The following is a 23,645-nucleotide window of genomic DNA, read 5'->3' as shown; positions in this document are numbered from 1 at the left end:
ACTTATTATTAAATATTATTTTATATTAACTAAAAGGCGACTTAGGTTGAAGATATTTATATATCTTTGTCTTCACACATTAATATATCAATATTTTCAGGTACAAAGGTTTTATTTTTCGCATTCTAATCTAATCTTTTATTTATCATGACGCAATAGAGATAAAGAGAGAGGAAATTTTTACCGTATCCCTTATTTGTATATTTATATGTTATATTATATTATATTACATTGTATATAAGCGTTATGTTCGAATTGAATAGAAAGATTATAATTCTTATTAAATTGTAAGTTTAATACTTACGATTCACGATACGTAATCATAAATAATAATAATAATTACTAACGTTTTAAAAAATTTATTATTATTATTTATACAAAAAAATCAATTAGTGTTAATAATCAAATTTTGATTAATAAAATTAATGTGTTAAAATAATAATAATAATAATAATAATAATAATAATAATTTTTTAATTTATTATTATTATTATTATTATTATTATTATTATAATAGTAATATTACTATGTAGGTATTAGTATCGATCCACTCGAGTGAACAAGAATGTATCACCTTACAAGATGACATACCATATTATATTTATATCATATTAATCCATATTAATTTTTTTTCTAAACAGGACCACAAGTTGAGTATCAACGTAAATGAAAACAAGTGTCCGGGGCATTAACATGCGTAACAAGCGGCCTTGTGTTGGTCTGTGTCTGCACAGGTGGATGTGGGCGATCGATACGGACGTAAGTAAGTAAGTAAGTACATATAATATTATTATATATGTCTATACAATATTTATTATACGCACGTATGTGGGCATAATACGGTGTATATTTGGTAATGCGTATACAGGTACACACGAAGGACTTTGGCATCCGTGAAAGTTGTACGTCGCCGTGGTGCTCTCTCTACAAAGTGTGTAGTGTTGTTGATGTTGGTGTTGCTTGTAGCCTGTGGGAAAGTAACGCAACACCATGGGACCCACAGCCGGTTCGCTGGTTATACTTTATACTGGACCGCGATATTCCCAGATCCCAGCCGACAAACCATTTCCAAAACTCCCACGAGCAGCCCATCATCACTCTAATATACACTACAAATACTCTGTAAGTTATCATGATTTCAAAACCTCAATTTATTTACCGTATCTCCTTTATCATTTGATACTCTCATTTTTTTATTTTATTTTTTTCAAGGGTTACGCGCACTTGGAAGGTCGAAGAAAGCGATTTTTATTTTAAAGAGACTTTTTAATTTATCAATATGAAAAAAAATATAGCAGGTACTTTAAAGTTTATTTTAAAAAATAATTTATTTTAATTATAAAATATTCTTATAAGAAGAAATGAAGAATGGGTATATTTCTTCAGAGCTCTAAATAAATCAAATATTTTTTTTCTAGTCAAAAAAATGTAAAAATACACAAATCCCTTGATAAAATAACACAAGTGGTTCATTGTTCATAACCGAGATAGAATAATCCTCGATATAAGAATGTACTGTAGCAAATATATGAAATTCAAAGGCGTCGATTCTTCATCTGAATCGGAGATGTTAGCCGACAACCGAGTTGTGCGCCACAGAGCCATGCCAGGTCTGCTTGGCATATCATCTAGATGACTGAGAACTGAGGAAATAAAAGGAAACTAATGTAAGTAGAAGCAGAAACGCATTGGTAGCACTCAAAGCAACCCGAACCGTAAATAATATCCATTAGTAAGGTGCAATGGACACTATTATATTTATCCATGGGCCCTATACCTCCAAAAAAAAAATAATATGTATCTCTTTTTTTTTACACAAGCCAACAATCACCACAAAGTGCATTGGATCCCGGCTGAAGCAACAAAAGCGAAGCCCATTTCATGAGAAAGAGATCGGGGATGGTGATTTGTATTTGTATTCATCGGCGTCACAATAAAAAAGAGTGACACGGAACAAGGACGCCCCCGCGATTGACAATCTTGGATATGGCCATGGAAAAAATACACCATGCCCTGTAATGTTCCTATGGTGAATATGGACACTTCACCATACACCGTATGCGGTCGCGCATAACACCGTTCCCCGTTCCCTCTTCCTCGTTGTCCCGACACCGGACGTGGGCTGGTCCCTGAGTACGACAGAGAGCCCCAACACCAGAGAAGAAAAGATGAAATAAAACCGGAGAGGGGAGAGCCACACGAGTTAAATACAAGTATGATTTTCTTCAGTCTTGCTTGCGCTGGTCTGCCAGTCGTTTCGTATGTCGTATCGCTTTTAATTCTTTTCACTATTATGATATATTAATTTATTTTTTAATTTCTCCAGTCCAGTGTCATGTCACTTATATGCCAAATTAAAATTCATTTTAATAAATTTAACAAAATCAATCAATTATTTGGATAGTGTACAGTAAAGTGGAACTGACTAACAATCAAAACTCCAAAAAGTTTATTACTAATCCACGGTTTATTTATCGATGACTGTACTTGGATGCAGTGGTGACTCCGAGTGTGACTCGTTTTATTATCATTTTGTTTCGAAAGATCCTGAATTACGCATAAGTGAATAATAATTATTAAAAGAAAAGTTTTAAACTGCACACGGATTTAAGGTGCATTTATTGAGAGTCTGAGGCAAGGTGAGTCGAGGTGTGGTTTTTTACTCATTTAATCGACACACGTGCGTCTACTTTTCTTCTTTTTATTAATTTTTATTCAAATAGCTCATTTGCATGCGTCTGGTTGAGTTGTTTATTCTATTGTTATTTTGAGTATAATTATTCTGATTATTGTACCAAAGTATTAACCATAAATTTTTTATTTAGAGAAATTTAAATTATAATAACTAAAAAATTAAAAGTTATTTTTTTTATAATAATTTTTATGTATGTATTTATTTTTATTGATAATTTTAATTACACTGAGAAGCTTTGTGGCAGTTTATTTTAAACGCGAAGATATGATAATTATTTGCATGGCGTCAAACTACGTCGGAGTATTTATATTTATATTTATATGGTAGTAATATAATACAATATAAAAAAGTATTCGATAAGAGCTATCATATTATATTTTTGTGGATGCAGGACTTGAATTCCGAGGAAAGAAGATAAGAGGGATGCTGAAACACGTGTCGATATCGCCGTGGAGAGGAAGATCAGACAGCGTCAGTCTGGCCTCCAGCAATGGAGATACCAGTAGCTGCGGAAGCGGAAGTCCAACCCCTAGTCATACTCCACCACCCTCACGTGCGTCTTCTTGCGCGTCTCTCGTTCCACTTACTGCGCTATCTAGCTTTTCACCTGCTGATACCGCGTCACAACAAGTAAGTCCGCTACTGTCCTTAATTATTTATTTAATGTCCTCTATGATAGTGATTTAAGTCGACAGGTCAATAACTTACGATCCAAGTATATAAATAATTAATGGATTGCGAGATTTGTTACGAAATTATTTAAACAAACAGTTTATTGTAATTTATAAATTATTTTTTACTGACCTTTCAATTGAGTCCTATGGGCGTAATGTTTTACGCCAATTCAACGTTTTTTGTCGCCCACATTTGCCGTGGGAAGACCAACTGTTGATCTTGTTGTGGATATCCATACACATATATATTTGTATATATATTTAATACAGACAGTGTATCGCCAGATCTGTAAAAAAATTTAATGAACCCAGAACAGACTACATCGCGTTGGTGGTTTTCGTTAACTTGTAGCTTTTAAACATATGTGCTTCATAATGTAATCATTTCTTCATTTTTATTATCATAAAATTACAGAATCACTTTTACATATCTTTTTATTATTTAACAACAATTAAATTTTAATTGAACTAGTGATTTTGTATTTTTTAATTAAGTTTTATCTGTAGCTTCAATTTCAAAAAAAATTTCACGGCTTAAATAGAAAAATTGATTTTATACAGGAGGAAGAAAACTTGGAAAATTATAAATCTATTTTAAAATTTATCTGGTTGAATTTATATTTAAATTTGAATCAGTTTATAATACTAAATGTTTATTTAAATTGTTAGTAATTAATATTATAGATAGTAACATAAAGGAAAAGAGCCATGAATTGAAAACATTATATAATACAAATAACATATTCATTTATAATTTTCACTCATTATATATTTTCATTGAATAATTACTTAGTTTAATAAACTAATTACATTGATAAAGCTGTTGTGTATAAACGCGATAATTATAAAGATAAATAATTATTGTGAGTTAGCAATTATTTTTTTTAAATCAAAAATCACTCATATGTTAACACTATTTATAATAATTTTATTTTTTTTCCAATTATTTATTATTATAATTTTTGATAAATTTTTTTCGACATCATCAGACAAAAAAAATATTAAATTTTAAATCATAAAATTATAATAACGAGGAATGTGATTATAGATTGAGCGATATTACGATACAAACTAATTACGAAATATTTAAGGAAGTCCTTTCGCTCCAGTTGAGTCATAACAACTGTAGTAGTAAATTTTCAATAAATTAAAATACAAAACCCATAAAAATTCCTAAAATTAAAAAATAAATAGTATATGAGGCATTAATCGTTGAAATTTTGAAAATTAAAAAAAAAAATAGTTAAATATAAAAATTAATTTGACTGTTGTAAATCAGCTGTTAGTAACCTGTCCGTGATTTGGCAACGCTTTATTTCGGTTGTTTACATTTTTATTTGAACAATATAACCTTAACCGTGTTTAACTTTTTGCAGTCAGTGTAAATAAATAAATTAATTAAAAATGTTTAATCACCAAACCATAACATTCTAATGTCTCATGGCAGGAATGCTAGTATTTTTCAATTATTGTTTTATTTTTCAATTATGAATTATGAAAATTTGTTAACAATAAATTAACTAATAAGTATGCATGAAAAACATAAGCGCGTTAAAGTTTAGTTTGAATTTATTGAATGGTCTGAAGCTCGCGCGCTACGCAACGGTGCCAAATCTTTTGACTCCATTTTATTGTAGGTAACTTGAGAATTTTTTGTGATTTTTAAATATTAATTTCTCAATAAATATCTCGGTAACTGATATATTTTATTGCAAAAAAAGAAACCTGAATATTTCGAAAATCTGATTTTTAGTTTTTTTTTACTTCATCTAATCCATGACTGATAGTATAATTCGAGAAATACTGCAAACGTCTGATTTTCTCGTAAGACTCTGAACAAATACTAACATTTAAAAATTTTATTTTTTCAAAAATTTGTCCGGTAAAGTATAATTTAAACCTCACTATAAGATAAATAAGGACCTTAACTATTAGAAAAAAATTAAATTTACTCATAATCTAATATTTTTTATTTTACATTGGCGGCGAAAAGACCTCCTTAATTGAGGAAATATAATGTTATTTACGGTACGTGGAATTACCGATTAAAATATATAAGTGTTATTAAAAAATCGACGACAAATATACCGTAAAAAATTCATGTACAGCAAGATTACCTACTGGACTGGAGAACGTCCTTCGAAGAACGCCAACTAAGAAGAAGATCAAAAAGAAGAAGAAGAATAAAAGTGGGGTGAAGATGTATGATGATGAAAGTACTTGATAGTACGTAGGATTATAAAAAAATGAGTAAAATGCTGATGACGAAGAGGAAAAGGAAATAAACAAAGAGAAACTGGATCCTGGTACTCGAATCAAGTGATGTCTGAATTGGACGTTTAACATTGGCGCCCGCACGCGCGTCAACCATCAGTACATCAACCAGTGTACTAACCAACTCTGGTAGACCATCTACCATCAGGTTGTGTGCAACAACCAGCAACCAGCAGCGGTAGCCAGGATGTGAGGCCTCAAGAGTATAGATACAGATAGGCCTCCAACAGCTGGGAACGATCAAACTACTTCACTACCTATAGTATAGTAGCATTGCAGTATTATGTAGCAATACTAATACTCTGCATACCATGTTATGTTACTAAAGACTCGAGTGGAGTGGAGTGGAGTACGGGCAGTCCATCACCAGAAAGAGACAGAGCTTCTGATGTGATCGGGAGCAGTAGAATTGTAGAGAAGATAGAGGATAGTCAATCCATGCACCGGAAGTTAAAAGTGGACGGCTGAGCAGCCCGCGGAAGTCCCTTGCCTGGTAATTGCATGAGGAAGCGACGTGACAAGAAAATTTCTTTGTTTATAAATGTCAATATTTTTTTAGATTCTTTATCTATTCTTATAACGACACGTACTATTATTGTTTACATGTTGTTATTTTACCTAATGGGCTTGTCTTTTACGCTTCAATTATGTTGGGATTTTTTAAAATTATTTTTTAGCTATTGGGTGTTTAAATATTGAAGCCAAGAATTTTATTGTGAAATTTTTGAGATTAAAATTCTAAATGAAATATTGAAGATACAAAAAAAAGTTTGGAATGTTTTTTATAGAAAATTTAATTTACTACAGAAAAGATTTCTTATTATTTTTTTGTTTTTTTTTTTCTTTTATATTTTAGGCAGAATTTTAATTTTTAATGGTGATAATTTGAAATTTATTGATCGATTTGAGCTCAAATTATTATCATAACAGTACAAGTCTTTAAAATTCTATAAAAAAAAACACCATTACGTAAAAATTGCAATTAATAATAATCAATTGCAATGGAATTGTAGGTCAATTTACAAAGATATTTATGGAAAAAGTGTATTTAAATGGTTCTTTTCCGCTAACGCGGTGAATTAAGCGGAAACCGATAGATAACTTTCCAAGTGCATAACTTTATTATTTTTCGATTAGTCTAGCATTAGATTTGATTACAACTCTATTGACTCATCACTCAAAACCTCGTTTAATTTAATGGTTCTACTCATCGCTGCCCATCAACTTAGCTCAGTAGCTAAACACAATAATTACCGATTAGATATCCACAGATTCGGTAGAATCTGGCGCCAAGTTCCGTTCAAATCCGTTGTAAACGGAGCGCCAGACTACCGACTGTGTTTACTGTAAGCAGAACGGTATTTCGAGGTTGCAAAATTTTATTTAATTATATGGTTCTCCTTTTTCCAAAATGATATATTATAAAATTAATTTATACTTTATTTTACTGATATTAATTAATTATAATCAATTATACCACTTAATTCACTTAAAATTATTAAATTTTATCAGCACAAACTATAGTAAGCCCAGAAATTTCGATCCTGACTTTTTTTCGATGGGGAATATCAGCGCCACAGACTAGATAAAATAAAAATGTGTAGTAATCCTTCCTATAGACACGCAACTACAGTAAAAAAAAGTGATTCATAGCTTGCATCTATGGCCGCCAGGGTGCACTAGAATTACATCTACATAAACTGTAGCTTCAAGGGGATAGTTTGCAGTAAAAAATGCAGTCAACACGAGATTTAAGTTGTTATCAATTGTAAATTTTCATTATAATTACAAAAAATACTAAAATCCGAACAAAAACAGTTTCACTGTAAAAAAGTCGCGCCAAGTCCACGTTCATAAGACTATTAGGAAAAAAAATTTTTTTTTTTTCTTTACAAAAAGATACAAAATAAAAAAATTAAAAAATCCGAGTAACCGATATGATTGTTTATGATTTTCGGAAATTAAAAAAAATTTTATTGTCAATTTAAAAATTAAAAAAAAAATTTTAGAACGTACTTGGTGTGCGTCATTGTGTATTTCAATTTTTTTAAAGTCCTAGTAAATAGATTTTACGAATTTCATTAAAAGTAAAATATTTTGTAACCGCGCACACTAAATACGTTCTAAAATTTTTTTTTTAATTTTTAAATTTACAATAAAATTTTTTTTAATTTCCGAAAATCATAAACAATCATATCGGTTACTCGGATTTTTTAATTTTTTTATTTTGTATCTTTTTGTAAAGAAAAAAAAAAATTTTTTTTCCTAATAGTCTTATGAACGTGGACTTGGCGCGACTTTTTTACAGTGAAACTGTTTTTGTTCGGATTAGATATTACTTGTGAACTTTAAGAAAAATCCCGGCAACCTAAAAAAATGCGTTGGAATTTAGTTTCATACAGTGTAATAAATCAAATTATGAACAATGCGCACTTAATTGGTTTCTCTTCCCGTGTATGTAATCTACTCAGAAGACCCTAAATTACATTCCAAGGAGCTACTATTTTACAAGTTAAGCTCTGAGTTTAATACCTGCAATAAGATTTACATCTTCTTTAAAAACACTCACTTAAAGCTTATATTTATACATTATACATCAGTTGAACCGTATTGAAAATTTTTCTTGATTTAAATTTGTAATTTTTTTTTTTTTCTCAATAGTAAAATATTCAATATTTAAATCAGTTTTTTGCGCTAATTTGTTCCGACTTAAAAAATAAATACAATATGACATCTGATAATTTTCAGAATTTTTTTTAACAAATTAAAAAAAAAGTAAATTATTTAACAAAAAAAAGTTATATAAATTTTCAGGTGTCCGATAACTTTTAAATATAACACAGATACCTCTTTAATATAAAAATATAAAATACCAAGAATCCTTGCGACTGATATATTTAAACCTTAAACAAAGGTTTCTTTTTAAAAATATCCTGATTCTTAATTTTAAGCACGTGCCTCTGTCCTCCATCGTCACCTATGAAAAATATGAAATATAAAACCCAAGAAGACCTTTTTACCTATCCAAGCCCTAAAAAATAAAAGAAAGTAAAAATAGACGTACTTGTTAAAAAAAGGCCAGCATAATAAAATTTAAAAGTGAAGAGGTTGGTGGATGAGAGGAAATGACAGCTGGTGATCAAAGAGTTTTGCCTTTCGCTGATCTCAGTTAGTTAAAACTTTAAATAAAATAATAACATAAACAGTATACTGTTATTACGGTTGATACCATAGATTATATTGTACGTGGACGGTACATGGGCGTAAGACAAATAATTGTTAATTGTTATGAGGACTGGTCCCTAGGGACAAGTATAAATATTACACGCTGTTACTCTAGATCATTTAAAACAGACGGATATGGGCTTAGCTGATATTAATTGGTTCTTCCTCCATCCACTCACATCAATCCATTTTCAGCTTGGACTTTTAAATGCTGGATATATATTTATGAATTGCTATGTAACATAAGCGTATCATATATATAATACGATGTACTTCTGTTGATTGTTTTAAACGAGAGAATAACTGATGGCGCGACATCGTGGCACGTTATTATATATATATATATATATATATATATATATGCATATATATACATATAGCATATATATATATATATGCTGTATATATATATATATATATATTTATATATTTATATATGAGGATGTTTAGCGCACGCTTACGTACGTATGAATGAGCATCCGGTAAAGTTCTTGATGGGCTTTGTTAGCACACGACACACCATACGGGCCCTTAAAATATTTTTTTTTTTCCGGTCCTTTTCTTTTGGAGGAAATCTGCCTTACATCTGCCGACTCTGATGATTGTTTTACTCTGAAAAAAAAGGTAGGGAAGGAAAAGGTTAAAAAATACAAAAAGGATCAGGGTGAGGATCACCGCGGTCACGGAAAGAACAATAACCCACTGTACATCCTCGTATAGTATACTCCGTGGTATTTGTAGTGAAAAAAAATTTCAGGCTATAGTCAATATCCTTCAAAGTATACTAAATTATTTTTTGGACTGTACTCAGTGAAGTCTCCGATTTAATCAATTAATTTTTCTGGTTATATCGCGTAAAACTTCACGGGATATAATCTGAAAAATTATTTCGTGTTAATTAAATTATACTCGGTTGAAATTTGGATTATGCCCACGGTGACTCCGCCATTGTTTTTTCTAGAGCCTGCGCGTAAAGTGCTGTTTATAATTTGTGAGTTATAGTCAACCAGCATATTGGTTATTAATTAAAATATAATTAGTGAATTATATGAGTGTGTGACTATTTATATATTTTGATATGTAAAAATGTTTTTTTCTTAGCCTAACATTTTTAAGTTCGAAAAGTCTAAGAAAAGAAAAAACAATTTTTTAACCCCAAATTATCGGAAAAATTGTGCTTTAATGCTCCTTAAATGTTTTTGATGTATGTAATAATTATTTAAAACAATATTTGACTAACCTAATATTTAAAATACATAATAGATATAATAATGATAAGTGCGCAGACGCTAGAAAAAAAATTGGCGAGTCACCGTGGGCATAATCTAAATTTCAACAGAGTATAATTTAATTTACACGAAATAATTTTTCAGATTATATCCCGTGAAGTTTTACGCGATACAACCAGAAAAATTAATCGATTAAATCGAAGACTTCACTAAGTACAGTCCAAAAATAATTTAGTATACTTTGAAGGATATTGACTATAGTCTGAAATTTTTTTTCACTACAAATACCACGGAGTATACTATACGAGGATTTACAGTGGGTTATTGTTCTTTCCGTGGTTAGTTGGAAAATTTTAATTTGAATTTTAAAATGAAGATGACGACGTCATTTAACCTACAGTTGATCTCACTTGACCAAGTGTCAATAAGTCGGTATTAAAGTCCTACCAAGATTGCCCTTGAATCGGTACGGGAATTAATGCTGGAAATAAAAACAAGAGTTTATTTAATGAGTAAATAATTTTATGGAGGTATTTCAGGTAATTTTATTTTTAAAAAGAAGAAATATGAAAAAAAATTTTTAATTTGTAAAAAAATTAAAATTTAATAATTTTTATGAAGAAATAAATGACTTAATTAATTGAAAAAAAAAAAAAGTAAATTAAAAATAAAAAAAAGGTAATAATTATCTAATCGAATAATTATCGAAAAGAATTCTATTAAAATAAGGAAATAACTTTCTACATAACTTAATAAAATAAAACATCATGTTACCCAGTCAAGTGTAACAGGAATGAAATTGTTGAAATGAGAACCTTTATATTGCGTGATTGGAAGCTGTGGGTTTTTTTTCTTTTTTTTGGTATCTTTTTTCAACAAATTTTTTCACTTTACCTTCAGCAATTCATCTTCCTCCGTGGATTGACGAGTAAAAGACTCAACTCGGTTTACTTGTGAAGATGTAAAGCCTTTTGATGAAACCGAGAAACCATCGACCACTATTTTCGTTGTTGTTACAAACACCACTGTTATTATTACTTACGAGGTTTTTATTAAATTAGATAATGAAAACCACATAGTATGTCTGCACCCATTGTGGTGGAGCCTGCAAGTGAAGTAGCATGAAAAGTTGTGTTAAGAATCAACATTTTTCAGCATTCCATTCAAATATCAAGTATATAAATTTTAAGATAAATAACAATATTAAAAATATTTGTATTCACATTTTATTTTTTATTATACTGATCTGATAAGGATAATAATGGTTAAATTTTCAGGGTATGTCATTGACCGCGTTGCAAAAATGCCAGTGTAATGCATCTGCTCCTGCGGGTTTTTCACGCAATTGCTTCACGATACACACTCGCAGGAAACCTTGAAACCAGATGGCTCTTTCGCAATATAAATTTTACTAACAGTCTCTTTGAGTTTAAGAAAGATCCGTTGCTAAAAAAATTTTCTTAAGTTCAGTCTTATATATATATATTATATATTATATATATATATATATATATATATATATATATATATATATATATATATATATATATATATATATATATATATATATATATATATGTAATATGTGAAGAGAGATAATTAAGAAGGGGGATATCCTCAAGGCTTTTAAAACTCTCATGTGTTGTCTTTTAATGTCACAAGGGCTTTATTTATGTTTTTTTAATAATTAAATAAAAGTATTTTATTAAAAAAAAGTTTTTTTATAGAAAGTTAAAAAATAATTAGAACAATTTTTAACAAAACCGGTGACGTTAGCCGAGTCGTCTAAGGCGCATGGCCTATAGAGAACTCGGACTAACTTACCGGCCAGGCGTGGGTTCGAATCCCAAGTTGGTCTTAGAAACCAGCTTGGTTAATATTCGGCCCTTGCCGCGTAGGTTAAGATTTACACAATCCAAAAAGACCCCAACATACCACTCCCAACAGTTAAAGTCGGCGATATGACCACAGCAGTTAAAACCGTCTCTAAATAATAATTAATAAAAAAAAAAAAAAAAAAAAAAAAAAAATTTAACAAAAAATTTATAGAATTAATTTTCCCAAGTACTTTCTATTGAAATTAATTGATGAAAGTCTGGACGAAAAATTGAGGCTACTGTTTGAGATGCGAAGTAAAAAAAAAATTTTTTTTTCTAACTTCCATCACAAAATAATTTTTGTCCGACGAAGGCGGAAAGCGGCAACTTAGTTTAGCGCAGCGGGACGAAAGTTGCCACTTTCCGCCCGGAGGGCAAAAAAATAATTTTTCTCACCTCCGGGCGGAAAGCGTCAATTTTCCTCCCGCTGCGCTAAACGAAAATGCCGCTTTCCGCCTCGGTCGAGGAGAAAAATAGTATACACACCACGGGCAGTAAATAAGAAAGCCTCAGATCACATGTTTATTGACCTCGGCTTCGCCTCGGACAACAATTACATGTGATCTGAGACATTTCTTATTTTACTGCCCTAGATGTGTAATATACTATAACTGTACTCTAATTATAAATTGAAACTTTAATAAAAAATTGAAAAAAAAAATTTTTCTCACCTCCGGGCGGAAAGCGTCAACTTTTGTCCCGCTGCGCTAAACGAAAATGCCGCTTTCCGCCTCCGTCGAGGAGAAAAATAATATACACACCACGAGCAGCTCCGCGGCTTCGCCTCGGACAACAATTACATGTGATCTGAGACATTTCTTATTTTACTGCCCTAGATGTGTAATATACTATTAATTCAAAGTTTAGAAAAAAAAAAAAAAAGTAAAGGAATTAAAATAGTAATTTAAATAATGAAGAAATGTTTAATTAAAATAATAGTAATAAAATCCGGGAAGTGTAATAAATAAAATAACGACATTATGTAAACCGGGTCGTGTGACAATCTCTTGATTGACGATCCACGAAAAAGTTTCCCGCGAAAGAAAATAAAACGCGTTTGTTCGCACGAGTAATTTTAGAGAAAGAATTGAGAGTTTGCGCCAAAGTTTCTTTTTCCCTTTTCATTAATTATCTACTTCCAGAGAATAAAACAAAAAAATTTAGTCGCGACTTTATTCCGTGCGAAATATTTTGCGGTGAGCCGAGAGCCTCCATTATTTTATATTACTTTAGTATCATATTATTGTACTTGTACTTATCCATTGAATAGAAAGAGAGGGAGAGAGAGAGAGAGAGAGCGGTAAAAAACGTAAATTTCCTAGTTTAGAATTTAGTTTGCTAAAAATCTCCCAGGCTCTCTCGTAATTTACCTAAACACCTTCAAGTTATATACTTGTCTCATTGTTCCTCTTGAACACTTGCTCACATTGTCATTATTACATCCCCATAAAGACAATACAAAGCAAACGTGAAAGCGAGCATCTTATTTTATTAACTAATTGTCTTCTTGCTCCTAAAATTTATTTCTTCTTATAAATAAAAAAATTAGATCTGAAAGTAATTATTTTTATTGTATTATATTAGTTTATTTCGTTGTAATTAAATACTTGGAGTCACATTCCGCTTACTTTTAATGACGCTTGTATGTCACCAATGTTATCATTATAATTATCAGTTATCAGATACTTTATTATCTTGACAATTGTCCTGCACAATTTGCTGTTTTATTTCTTCTTTCTTCTTCTTATTCTGCTTCTCCGGCTTTAATGACAGTGGCGATCAAATAAAAGCATCAGCTTGCTATTATCTAATTAAATTAACTATTTTAATATGCGGTTTAAACTTATGTAGGTATATATATATATATAAAAAATATTATTCACTTACTCAGTTACATTTATATTGTGGAAAACGTTGAGAACTCACCATTCACACGAACTAATTTAGTTTTTTTTTTAGGCCAGTTTGCGCAGCCTAATAATGTCACAAGTTGTCGTACATCGAGTAAAATTTTTACTGTCGCATATCGCATATTGTACATACTTATGTTTTCATATAAAAATATGTAACACGCAATCTAAAATTTTAATAAAAAGTGCACACAAAAACAATTTGGAATGACAAGTAATGGGCTTGTTAACTTATTTAGCTCAAATTTCAATATTTGTCAATCCGGAAGACATTATTAATGCACTTACTATGTTTCGCAATGAAATAATTATTATGAAAAAAAACATGGATGCATATATTGTGGGTTTTTCAATTGTTTTAATCCCACATCCGCGTTTCAATTGATTTTAAGACTGTAATCTAACGGTTTACCTTCTTTTCATATATTTCATAACTCTTGGCATCATAACTCAGGGATCAAGTACCGAGAAATTCATTGTTGTTATTTATTAGTCATTGTTTTTAATTAATAATTATAATGATATGAATTTTATGGGTTTTGAGTTGCTTCTACACAATGAGATTTAATAGGATTTTTATACGTAAACTCTCAATTAAGTTTTCTTCTTTGTAAATTAAATTAATAACTATCAACCTTACAGTCACTATGTGACTGCCGTGACTTGTGAACTATAAATAAATAAAATTTTCCTTTATTGAAAAATGACTTTTGTTAAATTGCACTGTACTTTTTTAAATATTTAGGTTTTTAAAGATATAAGCTCAACTCGATGTTACACTCATCAAGAGCTTTCATTTGAGTACCCACATGCATTTTGATATATTTTTCATACATGCCTATATATAATATATATAAATGTATGAAAAATTGATGTGGGTATTCAAATGAAAGGTCTCGATGAGTGTTATGTCGGGGTGAGCTTATATCTTTAAAGATGTCAATAATTTACAAGATACAAGGTATTTTCTTAACTATGTATCTAGAGATAGAGTATTTTCGAATGCAGCCTAAATACTTATCATAATAAATTGACTAGTCAAAATTTAAGTCAAAACCTTTACTATGTCACTAAATTTCTCTAAAAAGACCGATTTTATCATATGACTATCCTGGATACAAAATTTTTCTTATTCTCTTAATAATATAGATTATGGAGAAAAAAAAAAAACATTTTTTTTATTATTTAAATTTTTACCAAATATAAACAATTTTCTAAATTTAATATTATGATTTTGTGAAGAAACAGTTTGAAACTTGGTTACTTATTTGAGAGTTGAACTTACAATGAATAGTTTGGAATTTTCAACCTGAGACTTAAGATTTATTATAATCTAAGATTAACGTGTACTAAAGCCCGGGAAAAATTCAAGCTTTTGTCCTCAGCTGCAAGATGAGGTTTTCCACAATTCTTTCTTCCGCATTTATAACTCATGTAAATAACAGCTGAAAAATATATATCTTTGTTATAATCCGGGATAATATTAAATCTTGAATTGAAAAACTGGTCTTGAAGTAAATTTTTATTATTAATAATAATTTAAATTTATTGCTACATATATTATGAAATATATTAAATAAGCATAAGTATATATATTTTATTTAATTTGACCACTGGACAGGAAATTAAATTTCCTACTACTCTGATAGTCTCACACTGATAGAAGGATTTGTTTATAGTTAAAAAGATTTGTTAATATTTAACAAATCATTTATTTGAAGCCATTTGTTAGTCCTTAACAAATATTTCTTAGTATTTAAAAAGATTTATTAATATTTAATAAATGAATATCAGATTTATTAAATACAAACAAATCATTTTAAATACTAAGAAATATTTATTTAATATTAAAAAATGGTCTCTAATAAATGATTTGTTAGCTATTAACAAATATTATTTAATACAAATAAATCCTTCTATCAGTGCATTATAAATTTTCATAACTTCTCCAAATTCTCAGATAAAAATAATTTTAAAAATAAAATTTGTATCGCTAGAAAAAGAGGATAAAAATTCTAGATATTATTTTTATAAATTCTCTAATTACCTCAAAAATAACATTTACATTTTTAAACCAGTCAATAATTTACCTCATGGGATTAAAAATTAGACAGAAAGTTTTTATAAATAGTCAACGTTTAATTCCTAAAAAATCCACTTTCAGCAATTACTTAAAAGCATCACAAATTTTAAAATAGTTTAGAAAAAAATTTATAAAAAAAAAAAAACAGAGACAAAAAACTAAATATAAAATATTTATAAATAGAAAAAAAACAGAAGCTGTAAAGGTTGTTTTTGAAAAGTTCCTAACCCATGGCTGAAGATAAACCAAACTGGTGTTCTTGGTTAGTCTAATGGCTATATATGCCAGATTAAGATTTTTAAAAACCAATAACAGAAGGTCGGATGCAGATGAATATTCACGTCAACTCTTATGATGCAGGGTCGAAGTAAAAGGGCGTCGTATGATAGGATAAAAATGAGAAGCTGATATCCGTCACACGTGCTATATGCTCTGGTGCTCTTGAGCACGTGCTCTCTTGTATTATTATAACATCGCTCCCTATCCCTATTTATTCATTTATATTTTGTTATCCACATCCACGCCATATAATACGTGTTCTGCTCCTTGTTCTCGTACGCTCTGAAATAATAATATAAGTAACAAGTAAACATCCAGCTAGATAACTACTTACTAGATACGGAGCTAAACTCCAAACTCCTGTCTAATGTAGAATATTAAAGTTAGCAGTCTTTAATTTTATTTAACAAATAAATTAATTTAAAAAAAATTCATCTTTAATTTCTTAAAATTTCTACATGTAAATTTTTTTTGCCGTAATTTATTTATCAAAAAAATTATCAAATATCTGATGAATTAATTTTCATGTCTAATACCACCATAACCTCAATAATCTCCTCCTTTCTATTTCCTCTTTACTCCTTTTATGTTTACGCTTAAATAAAACAAAACACTTCCACAACACATCACTCGTTTCCGCTTTTATTTATATCCCTATATATTTCAAATCTTTATGGCTTTTATACTTACTGCATTTAATAATTTTCTTTTCCGAAACCCATATTCGTATCAATTGACATTAATTGTTATTTATTGTTAACATTTCTTCGCGGCGCCCTCTACTATTTTTAAATCCAAAAGTAGTCTTCAAAAGAAGTTACTTCGTGACAGTTTTATTAACAAGCTTAAAAATATTTATGCACTCACTGATGAAAAGAAAATGTTATTCATTTTATTTTACTACCTTATATATTAAAAAAAAAAATACTTACAGTTTTTATCACCCAGTAATTTAATGTTCTTGAGAAAATAAATTTCGAAGTGAGAATGAGCACTCAAAATGGCGGATCGCAGTTGAATTAGTTCCGAATTTCTCCGGTAGGTTTTGTAATTATTTTGATACTGAGGTCAGCTGGCAGCTGTCAATTTAAAAAATTTGTACAACAAATGAATTACAGTAATAAAAATGCTTTTAAAAATTTTCACATGTGAAATTTTTTGATTAAATTAACAATTTATAATCAGTATTGTTTCTACAGAAAATTTTTAGCTTCTTTAAATTTAACTAAACAAAAGACCTTGAATGATAATATGTATTTAATATTTATTAGTGTGAAGAAATCTTATAATTTTATTATTTTCTTGTTGCAGACGACAATAAAAGTGTACGCGAACTGCCTGAGACCAGATATCGAATACAAAACGCTGTCAATAACGTACGAGACGACGTGCCATCAAGTCGTGCAAAATTTATTAAACAAATATCGAATGAGACATCGGGACCCGAGATTATTTTATATGACCATGGAAGTCACTGTCAGGCGAGCTAATGTCAGGACTATTTTACCGTTAGATGAAGATGCTAGACCTGCCGTACTACAATCTTGCCATCCACGTGGTGATTCTAGGTACGTAATTGTTCATTACAATTATTATTCTTAAAATATCTATAAATTTATTTTTTAAATTAAATAATTTAGATATAAATATGTGTTACATTGAAATTCTGGGTTATGAATTCTTTTATAATTGTGACAAGCGTAATTATTTGAATTATGAAAAAAATGTGTCATTGTGTTGGAAAAAAATTTTATTTTCTCACAAACTAGAATAACATTGTCAAGGAAAAAATAATTATACTAATTACGAAAAATATTTTGGCTTATTTTCCATAATTAAGGCTAACAAAAAAATTTAATTTAATTAATTGACATAAGTAGTGCGTTACTACCGTAGTTTGTTTTCAAAAATTTTTTTTCTTTATTAAATTATTTTATTTTTATAAAATATATAAAGTAAATGAATAATATTTTTTTTTATTTATAGATTTTCATTACAAACACGACGTGGAGGATTAGTTAAAATTTATGACAGCGCATTAATGTCCGGGGTAAGTAAAAATAAAAATATTATCTATATTATTAAGAGAATAAGAAATATTTTGTGTCTAGGATAGTCGTTTGATGAAATCGGTTTTTTAAGTGAAATTTAGTGTCATCGTAAAAGTCTTGACTTGAATTTGTGCCTTTTCAAGGTTTCATATCATTCTTACCGATAGTCAATTTATGATAATAAGTATTTAGGCTGCACTTAAAAATTCTCTATCTCTAGATACATAATTAAGAAATGACCTTTTATCTTGTGAATTATTGACATTTTTAAAGATATAATCTAATCTCGATGTTGCACTCATCGAGATCTTTCATTTGAGTACCCACATCAATTTTTCATATATTTATATATGAAAAATATATCAAAACGCATGTGGGTACTCAAATGAAAGCTCTTGATGAGTGTATCATCGGGGTGAGCTTATATTTTTAAAAACTTCAATAGTTAAGAAAGTACAGTGCAATTTAACAAATATCTTATGAAATATTGACATTTTTAAAGATATAAGCTCACCCCGACATTACACTCATCTAGACCTTTTATTTGAGTACCCATATCAATTTTTCATATATTTTATATATTTATATAAATGTATATATGAAAAATATATCAAAATGCATGTGGGTACTCAAATGTAAGCTCTTGATGAGTGTAACATTGGGGTGAGCTTATATCTTTAAAAACGTGAATATTTAAGAAAGTACAGTGCAATTTAACAAGAGTCATTATTTAATAAAGCAAAATTTTAATTTTTTTAAGTTCACAAATTACAACAGTCACATAATGACTGCAAAGTTGCTAGTTGTTATTATTGTTAATTTTATAGTTAAACAATAATAATCCACAACTAAATTTTGATTATTATTATTATTATTATTAAAAATTTTATAAATAATTAAATAAATAAATTAATTTAATAATCAAAATTTTGACATCCAAAATGTTATTAAAAATTAAATTAAATAATAATTAATAAAAAAAAAAACTTTAAAAATATTTTGACATTAATGATTTTTTAATGATAAAAAAATAATTAATCTAACTATATTTTTAGTCAAAATACAAGAGCCTATTAATATCAGAGCGGACAACAGTAGACGAGTTGATTCAAATGCTGCTGAACTGCTATAATTCAGCGGAGCCAGTTGAGCAATTCTCTTTGTACGAAGTGTGCGAAGGTGAAGAATACCAGCGTAAATTACACCCCGATGATTCGCCACTTAAAGTAACGCAGAAGTGGACAAGTATCGATAGACACCTTCGCATACGCAGGAATCCAGACTACGACCCACATAGGAGAAAGGTAAACAACTCATAAAATAATCACAACAAAAATGATAATGATTAATGACAATAGTAACTAAATATTAAGTTATTTATATATGCAGTAGTTTTATTGTCTAGCAACTCATAAATTAACTAGACAACTACTCTAACTATTGGACATTTAAATTGGAGATTTATGCGTGACTCATCATTATCAATTGTATCGAATTAATATTAATATTAACTACTTACACTTATTAATATTTTTTTTTTATTACAGAGTATGTGGGCTTCTGATTCAACAATAAGTGCAGCGTTATCACGTCTTCATCTTCAAAATAAAATTCATTTATCCCAGCAAAATTTGTCTTCTGAAAAATCAAAGACTCACGATCATTTAAATGATAGTAATAATAATAATAATAATAATAATAATAATAATAATAATAATAATAATAATAATAATAATAATAATAATAATAATAATAATAATAATAATAATAATAATAATAATAATAACAATAGTAATAGTAATATTAATAATAGTAATAGTAATAATAGCAGTAATTCAAACACAAATTTATCAACATCATCTTACTGCCTGTTATTGCGTCAGCGCGGAAAATGCAAAGTAAATAATAATAATAGAAATAATCATAATCATAATTACCCAAATAATGGAAATGTCAGTATCAATAAAAGTAACAGTTCTACAAGTGCGAGCCAGGAATGTGGAAGAAACCAACTGACTCGCAGCACTAAAATGTCTAATTTACTGCCGCAGAGTTTGCCATCCACTCCGCTGACTTCTAAACACCTCATGGCCTCGCACTTTTCAAACTACGAAAATTTTTTTTACATTTAATTTATAAAATGCCTGTCAAGTATTTATTTTACTGTTAAGAAAATTTTTTATTATTTTTAATTGATCCAATTATTTTTTTTCGATTTAATTGACAATTACACGTTTTGATAAAAGTATGGCGTAAAAAAAATTCTGGTTAATTTTTTTATATTGTTATTTGCACAGAAATTTTAAATTATATTTATATATGTATATTTTAAATATTCGGCTAGATAATATAATTTTAATATTAAAATTAAATTATAAAACCGATACAAAGAAAAAAACTATGTCGTTAGTTGGTAAGCTTTTTCTTTTTTCTTTTTGTAAACAATATTGTACCAAAGGTAGTTTTTTATGGCATCTATATTTTATAGTGTATTTAAAAATATACAAAGTATATTACTGCGTATTTTTAGAGAACTGTACTTGCTTATTGTAAAACATTTGTATATAATTTTTAAAAAAATTACGCTTTTATTTATTATCTAAATTTATAAAATAAAAATTTTTAAAAATTTAAATACATATATTCGGTAATTACTTACAAGTGGGGTTAACCCCATTTTGGGCCATAACTAGGTGAAAGATTAACATTTTTTAATTTTTAAGTAGATTTTGTTAGAAATCTCACTATTGCATTAGTCCTCATGGTGAAATTTTCACCTGATTTTGCTATCATGTGTCATAATTAGTCAAGTAAATTCCAAAAATACCACTGGTTAAAAAATTTATATATGTATGTATATATATATATATATATTAGGGTGTGCCAAAATGTAACTCCCGTGGAGAACCTTTTAAAATTGGAATTTTGAGTTCCGCTTTTGACAGAGGCTGTGTTTGGGCATTTCCTAAGATATTTTGGTGTGAGACAATGTATTTGATTTTCATAGAATTTTTTAACAGAAGCTTAGTTTGGGTATTTCCGGTGAAAATTCAAAATTTATCCGGAAGTGCCCAATTAAATCTCCTGTTAAAAATCCTATATATAATCAAATGAATTCTCTCAACCCGAAATATCTCAGGAAATGCCCAAACGCAGCTGCTGTTAAAAGTGGAACTCAAAATTCCAATTTTAAAAGGTTCTCCACGGAAGTTACATTTTGGCACACCCTAATATATATAAGGGGCATTCCACGCCAAATCGGATAGCATTCTGCCTTTGCATCTGCGATTTTTTTTAAAATTTTTCATGTAATAGTACCCATTGAAAAAGACCTCCATGATTTTTTTCAATTTTTTTTGCCCAGCCGTTTTCGAGATATCAATTTTTGAAAAAAATCGCTTTTCTTTTTTTCAAATGTCTGTAACTTTGCGGAGAAGTGGGCCAATCGAGAAGTTTTTTTTTTTTGAAAATTTTTGTTTTTAAACACACTTTTAGGATATAAAATCAAAAAAATTTTAAACTGTATTTCTATAAGATTTTCAAATTTTGACTTTAAAATGTTGATTTCCAAAAAACACGTACTGATCGATTTTCTTGAAAATTTTTTCTAAAAAACTGTCAATTATCCCCCAACTTTTAAGCCTAGTCCCTTAATGGGCAATCGATGGGATCCATTTTTTTCCGATTTTTCAAAATTTCAAATTCCAACTTTTTGTAATAAAAAATTTCTAAAAAAATTCTATGCTCAGGATTTACCATAAATAACTTATTGACACAGTTTTCATCATAATTATTAAATTTTATTTACACTAAACGATTATTATTATTATTTCACATTTATTTCCTTACACGTTTAAATACTTTATAAATACGAGATTCACTGGATGATGAAAATTCTTCAAATCTTACATAGTAAATTTGTTTATTTTTGTGATTGTAAAGCCTCCGTTACTTGAAACTGATTCCAACTGTTCACTACAGTCGGTAAGGAAGTCTGTAGTAGATTATTTTTAACTTCCCGCTACGAAAATCGAAGATTTTCAAAAATCGGGAAGTTATTGTTTTCACCCCGTTTTGCAAAAACCGAGTTTTCATCAGATCTCGACGTTTGAAGATCACAGGAAGCTTCCCTGACTCTTCCCGCGAGGTTGTCACGGTGTCTGTAGGTATATGTGTGTGAAAGTATGTGAACCGCTTATAACTTTTGAACGGCTTGACCGATTTCATCGCGGTTGGTGCCATTCGAAAGGGCTTGACCAAACTTAGATTTTGAAAACTATTTGGACCGATTCAGATCAATAGATTTTGAGAAATCTTAAAAAAACTGAAAACAAAATTTTTTTCAAATGTGGTTTTTTTGGAATAACTTTTAAACGGCTTGATGGTTCAATTCCAAAAACTAATCAGCTCTTAACCTCAAAAAACCACGTTGATCGCCACCAGTCCGGTCAAAATCGGTTGATTCGTTCGAGAGATATCGTGAACGAAAGAAAACTGAAAAAAGTGTTTTTTCGGAATAACTCCAAAATTTTTAGCGCGATCAATTTAAAGTTTAAGATTCTTTGTGTGGCTTGAAAAACTGCGTCAAATGCTGCCAACCGCGTGAAAATCGGTTTATTCATTCAAAAGTTATTGCGGTTTAAAAATTCAAAAAATAGTGTCATCAAATCTCTATCAGACTTTTGAGCTCGAAGAGCTCAAAAGCATAGGAAAACAATCTCTTTGAGCTTGGAGAGCTCAAAATAACCCATAAATTGTATTTTTGAGCTCGAAGAGCTCAAAAACGTCATTGGTGCAATTTTATGCGCCTAAGTATGGAATTAGCGGGAAGTTGTAGGGATGGCCTTCAGGGTCAACCGTCTTCCTAATTTTTTGGTCAAGTATTTCTCTTGTTTACATTTTGATTTCAAAACAAGAGTAAGGGTATTGTTGTTAATCACATTTTCTTAGTGTCTTTTCTCCACAATCTGTACTAATTTTTTTGCAAAGAAATATGTGTATAAAGTTTATTGTAAATAAGCAAACAACGTTGTGAATATTTACGCTATGGAAAATTTTGGAAAATATAATTTGTGCTGTAATCCTCTACAATTGGAAGATCATAGAGTGAAAAATGGTCTTCGACGAGCTTCTATGACTCAACAAACTGCATATAATTTTAGTACTAATAACCCCTGATTAAAAATACTCATTGAAAAGTATTGAAAAAGATGAGAATTGAATACTTTTGAACAAATCCTATTCCACAAGTTTTTCATCTGAACATTAAATTAATACTTTTCAATTATATTGAATCTAAAAATAATATAAGAATTTCTGAACACCTAAAGAATTGAAAAAGATTCAAA

At 29.2% G+C, this 23,645-nt stretch overlaps 1 protein-coding gene and 1 long non-coding RNA gene across 3 annotated transcripts; one reads left to right on the top strand and one right to left on the bottom strand.

Moving 5' to 3' along the window:
- Window positions 1–541: 541 nt before the first annotated feature.
- On the top strand, window positions 542–20,588 carry LOC123261858 (putative uncharacterized protein DDB_G0277255). 2 transcript variants are annotated; one of them, XM_044723728.1, is made up of 12 exons: window positions 542–771; window positions 869–1,122; window positions 1,213–1,298; window positions 1,419–1,667; window positions 1,821–2,213; window positions 2,327–2,639; window positions 3,087–3,325; window positions 17,558–17,814; window positions 18,233–18,296; window positions 19,353–19,601; window positions 19,845–20,002; window positions 20,117–20,588. In XM_044723728.1, the coding sequence occupies exons 7-12, from the start codon at window positions 3,119–3,121 to the stop codon at window positions 20,427–20,429; spliced, it is 1,248 nt and encodes a 415-aa protein (XP_044579663.1). In that variant the 5' UTR covers window positions 542–771; window positions 869–1,122; window positions 1,213–1,298; window positions 1,419–1,667; window positions 1,821–2,213; window positions 2,327–2,639; window positions 3,087–3,118; the 3' UTR covers window positions 20,430–20,588. The 2 variants fall into 2 exon arrangements, with proteins under 2 accessions (XP_044579663.1, XP_044579662.1); XM_044723727.1 differs by lacking the exons at window positions 542–771; window positions 869–1,122; window positions 1,213–1,298; window positions 1,419–1,667; window positions 1,821–2,213 and having other exon boundaries at window positions 2,225–2,639; window positions 19,845–19,987; window positions 20,096–20,588.
- LOC123261874 lies at window positions 15,928–19,905 on the bottom strand. Its single transcript, XR_006508796.1, has 4 exons — window positions 19,817–19,905; window positions 17,179–17,325; window positions 16,937–17,112; window positions 15,928–16,528 (listed from the first exon to the last, which is right to left on the bottom strand). It is a non-coding gene; the product is annotated as an uncharacterized LOC123261874 (long non-coding RNA).
- Window positions 20,589–23,645: the final 3,057 nt, after the last annotated feature.

This window comes from Cotesia glomerata, linkage group LG3, assembly GCF_020080835.1.
Source record: "Cotesia glomerata isolate CgM1 linkage group LG3, MPM_Cglom_v2.3, whole genome shotgun sequence".
In the NCBI taxonomy this organism is placed as follows: domain Eukaryota; kingdom Metazoa; phylum Arthropoda; class Insecta; order Hymenoptera; family Braconidae; genus Cotesia; species Cotesia glomerata.
This window is presented reverse-complemented; position numbering and strand designations above follow the sequence as displayed.

Coding starts and splice junctions, on each gene's coding strand:
- LOC123261858 (XM_044723727.1), top strand. CDS start 3,119: ATGCTGAAACACGTGTCGATATCGCCGTGGAGAGGAAGATCAGACAGC. Junction 17,815..18,232: donor CATCCACGTGGTGATTCTAG/GTACGTAATTGT, acceptor TTTTATTTATAG/ATTTTCATTACAAACACGAC. Junction 18,297..19,352: donor ACAGCGCATTAATGTCCGGG/GTAAGTAAAAAT, acceptor CTATATTTTTAG/TCAAAATACAAGAGCCTATT.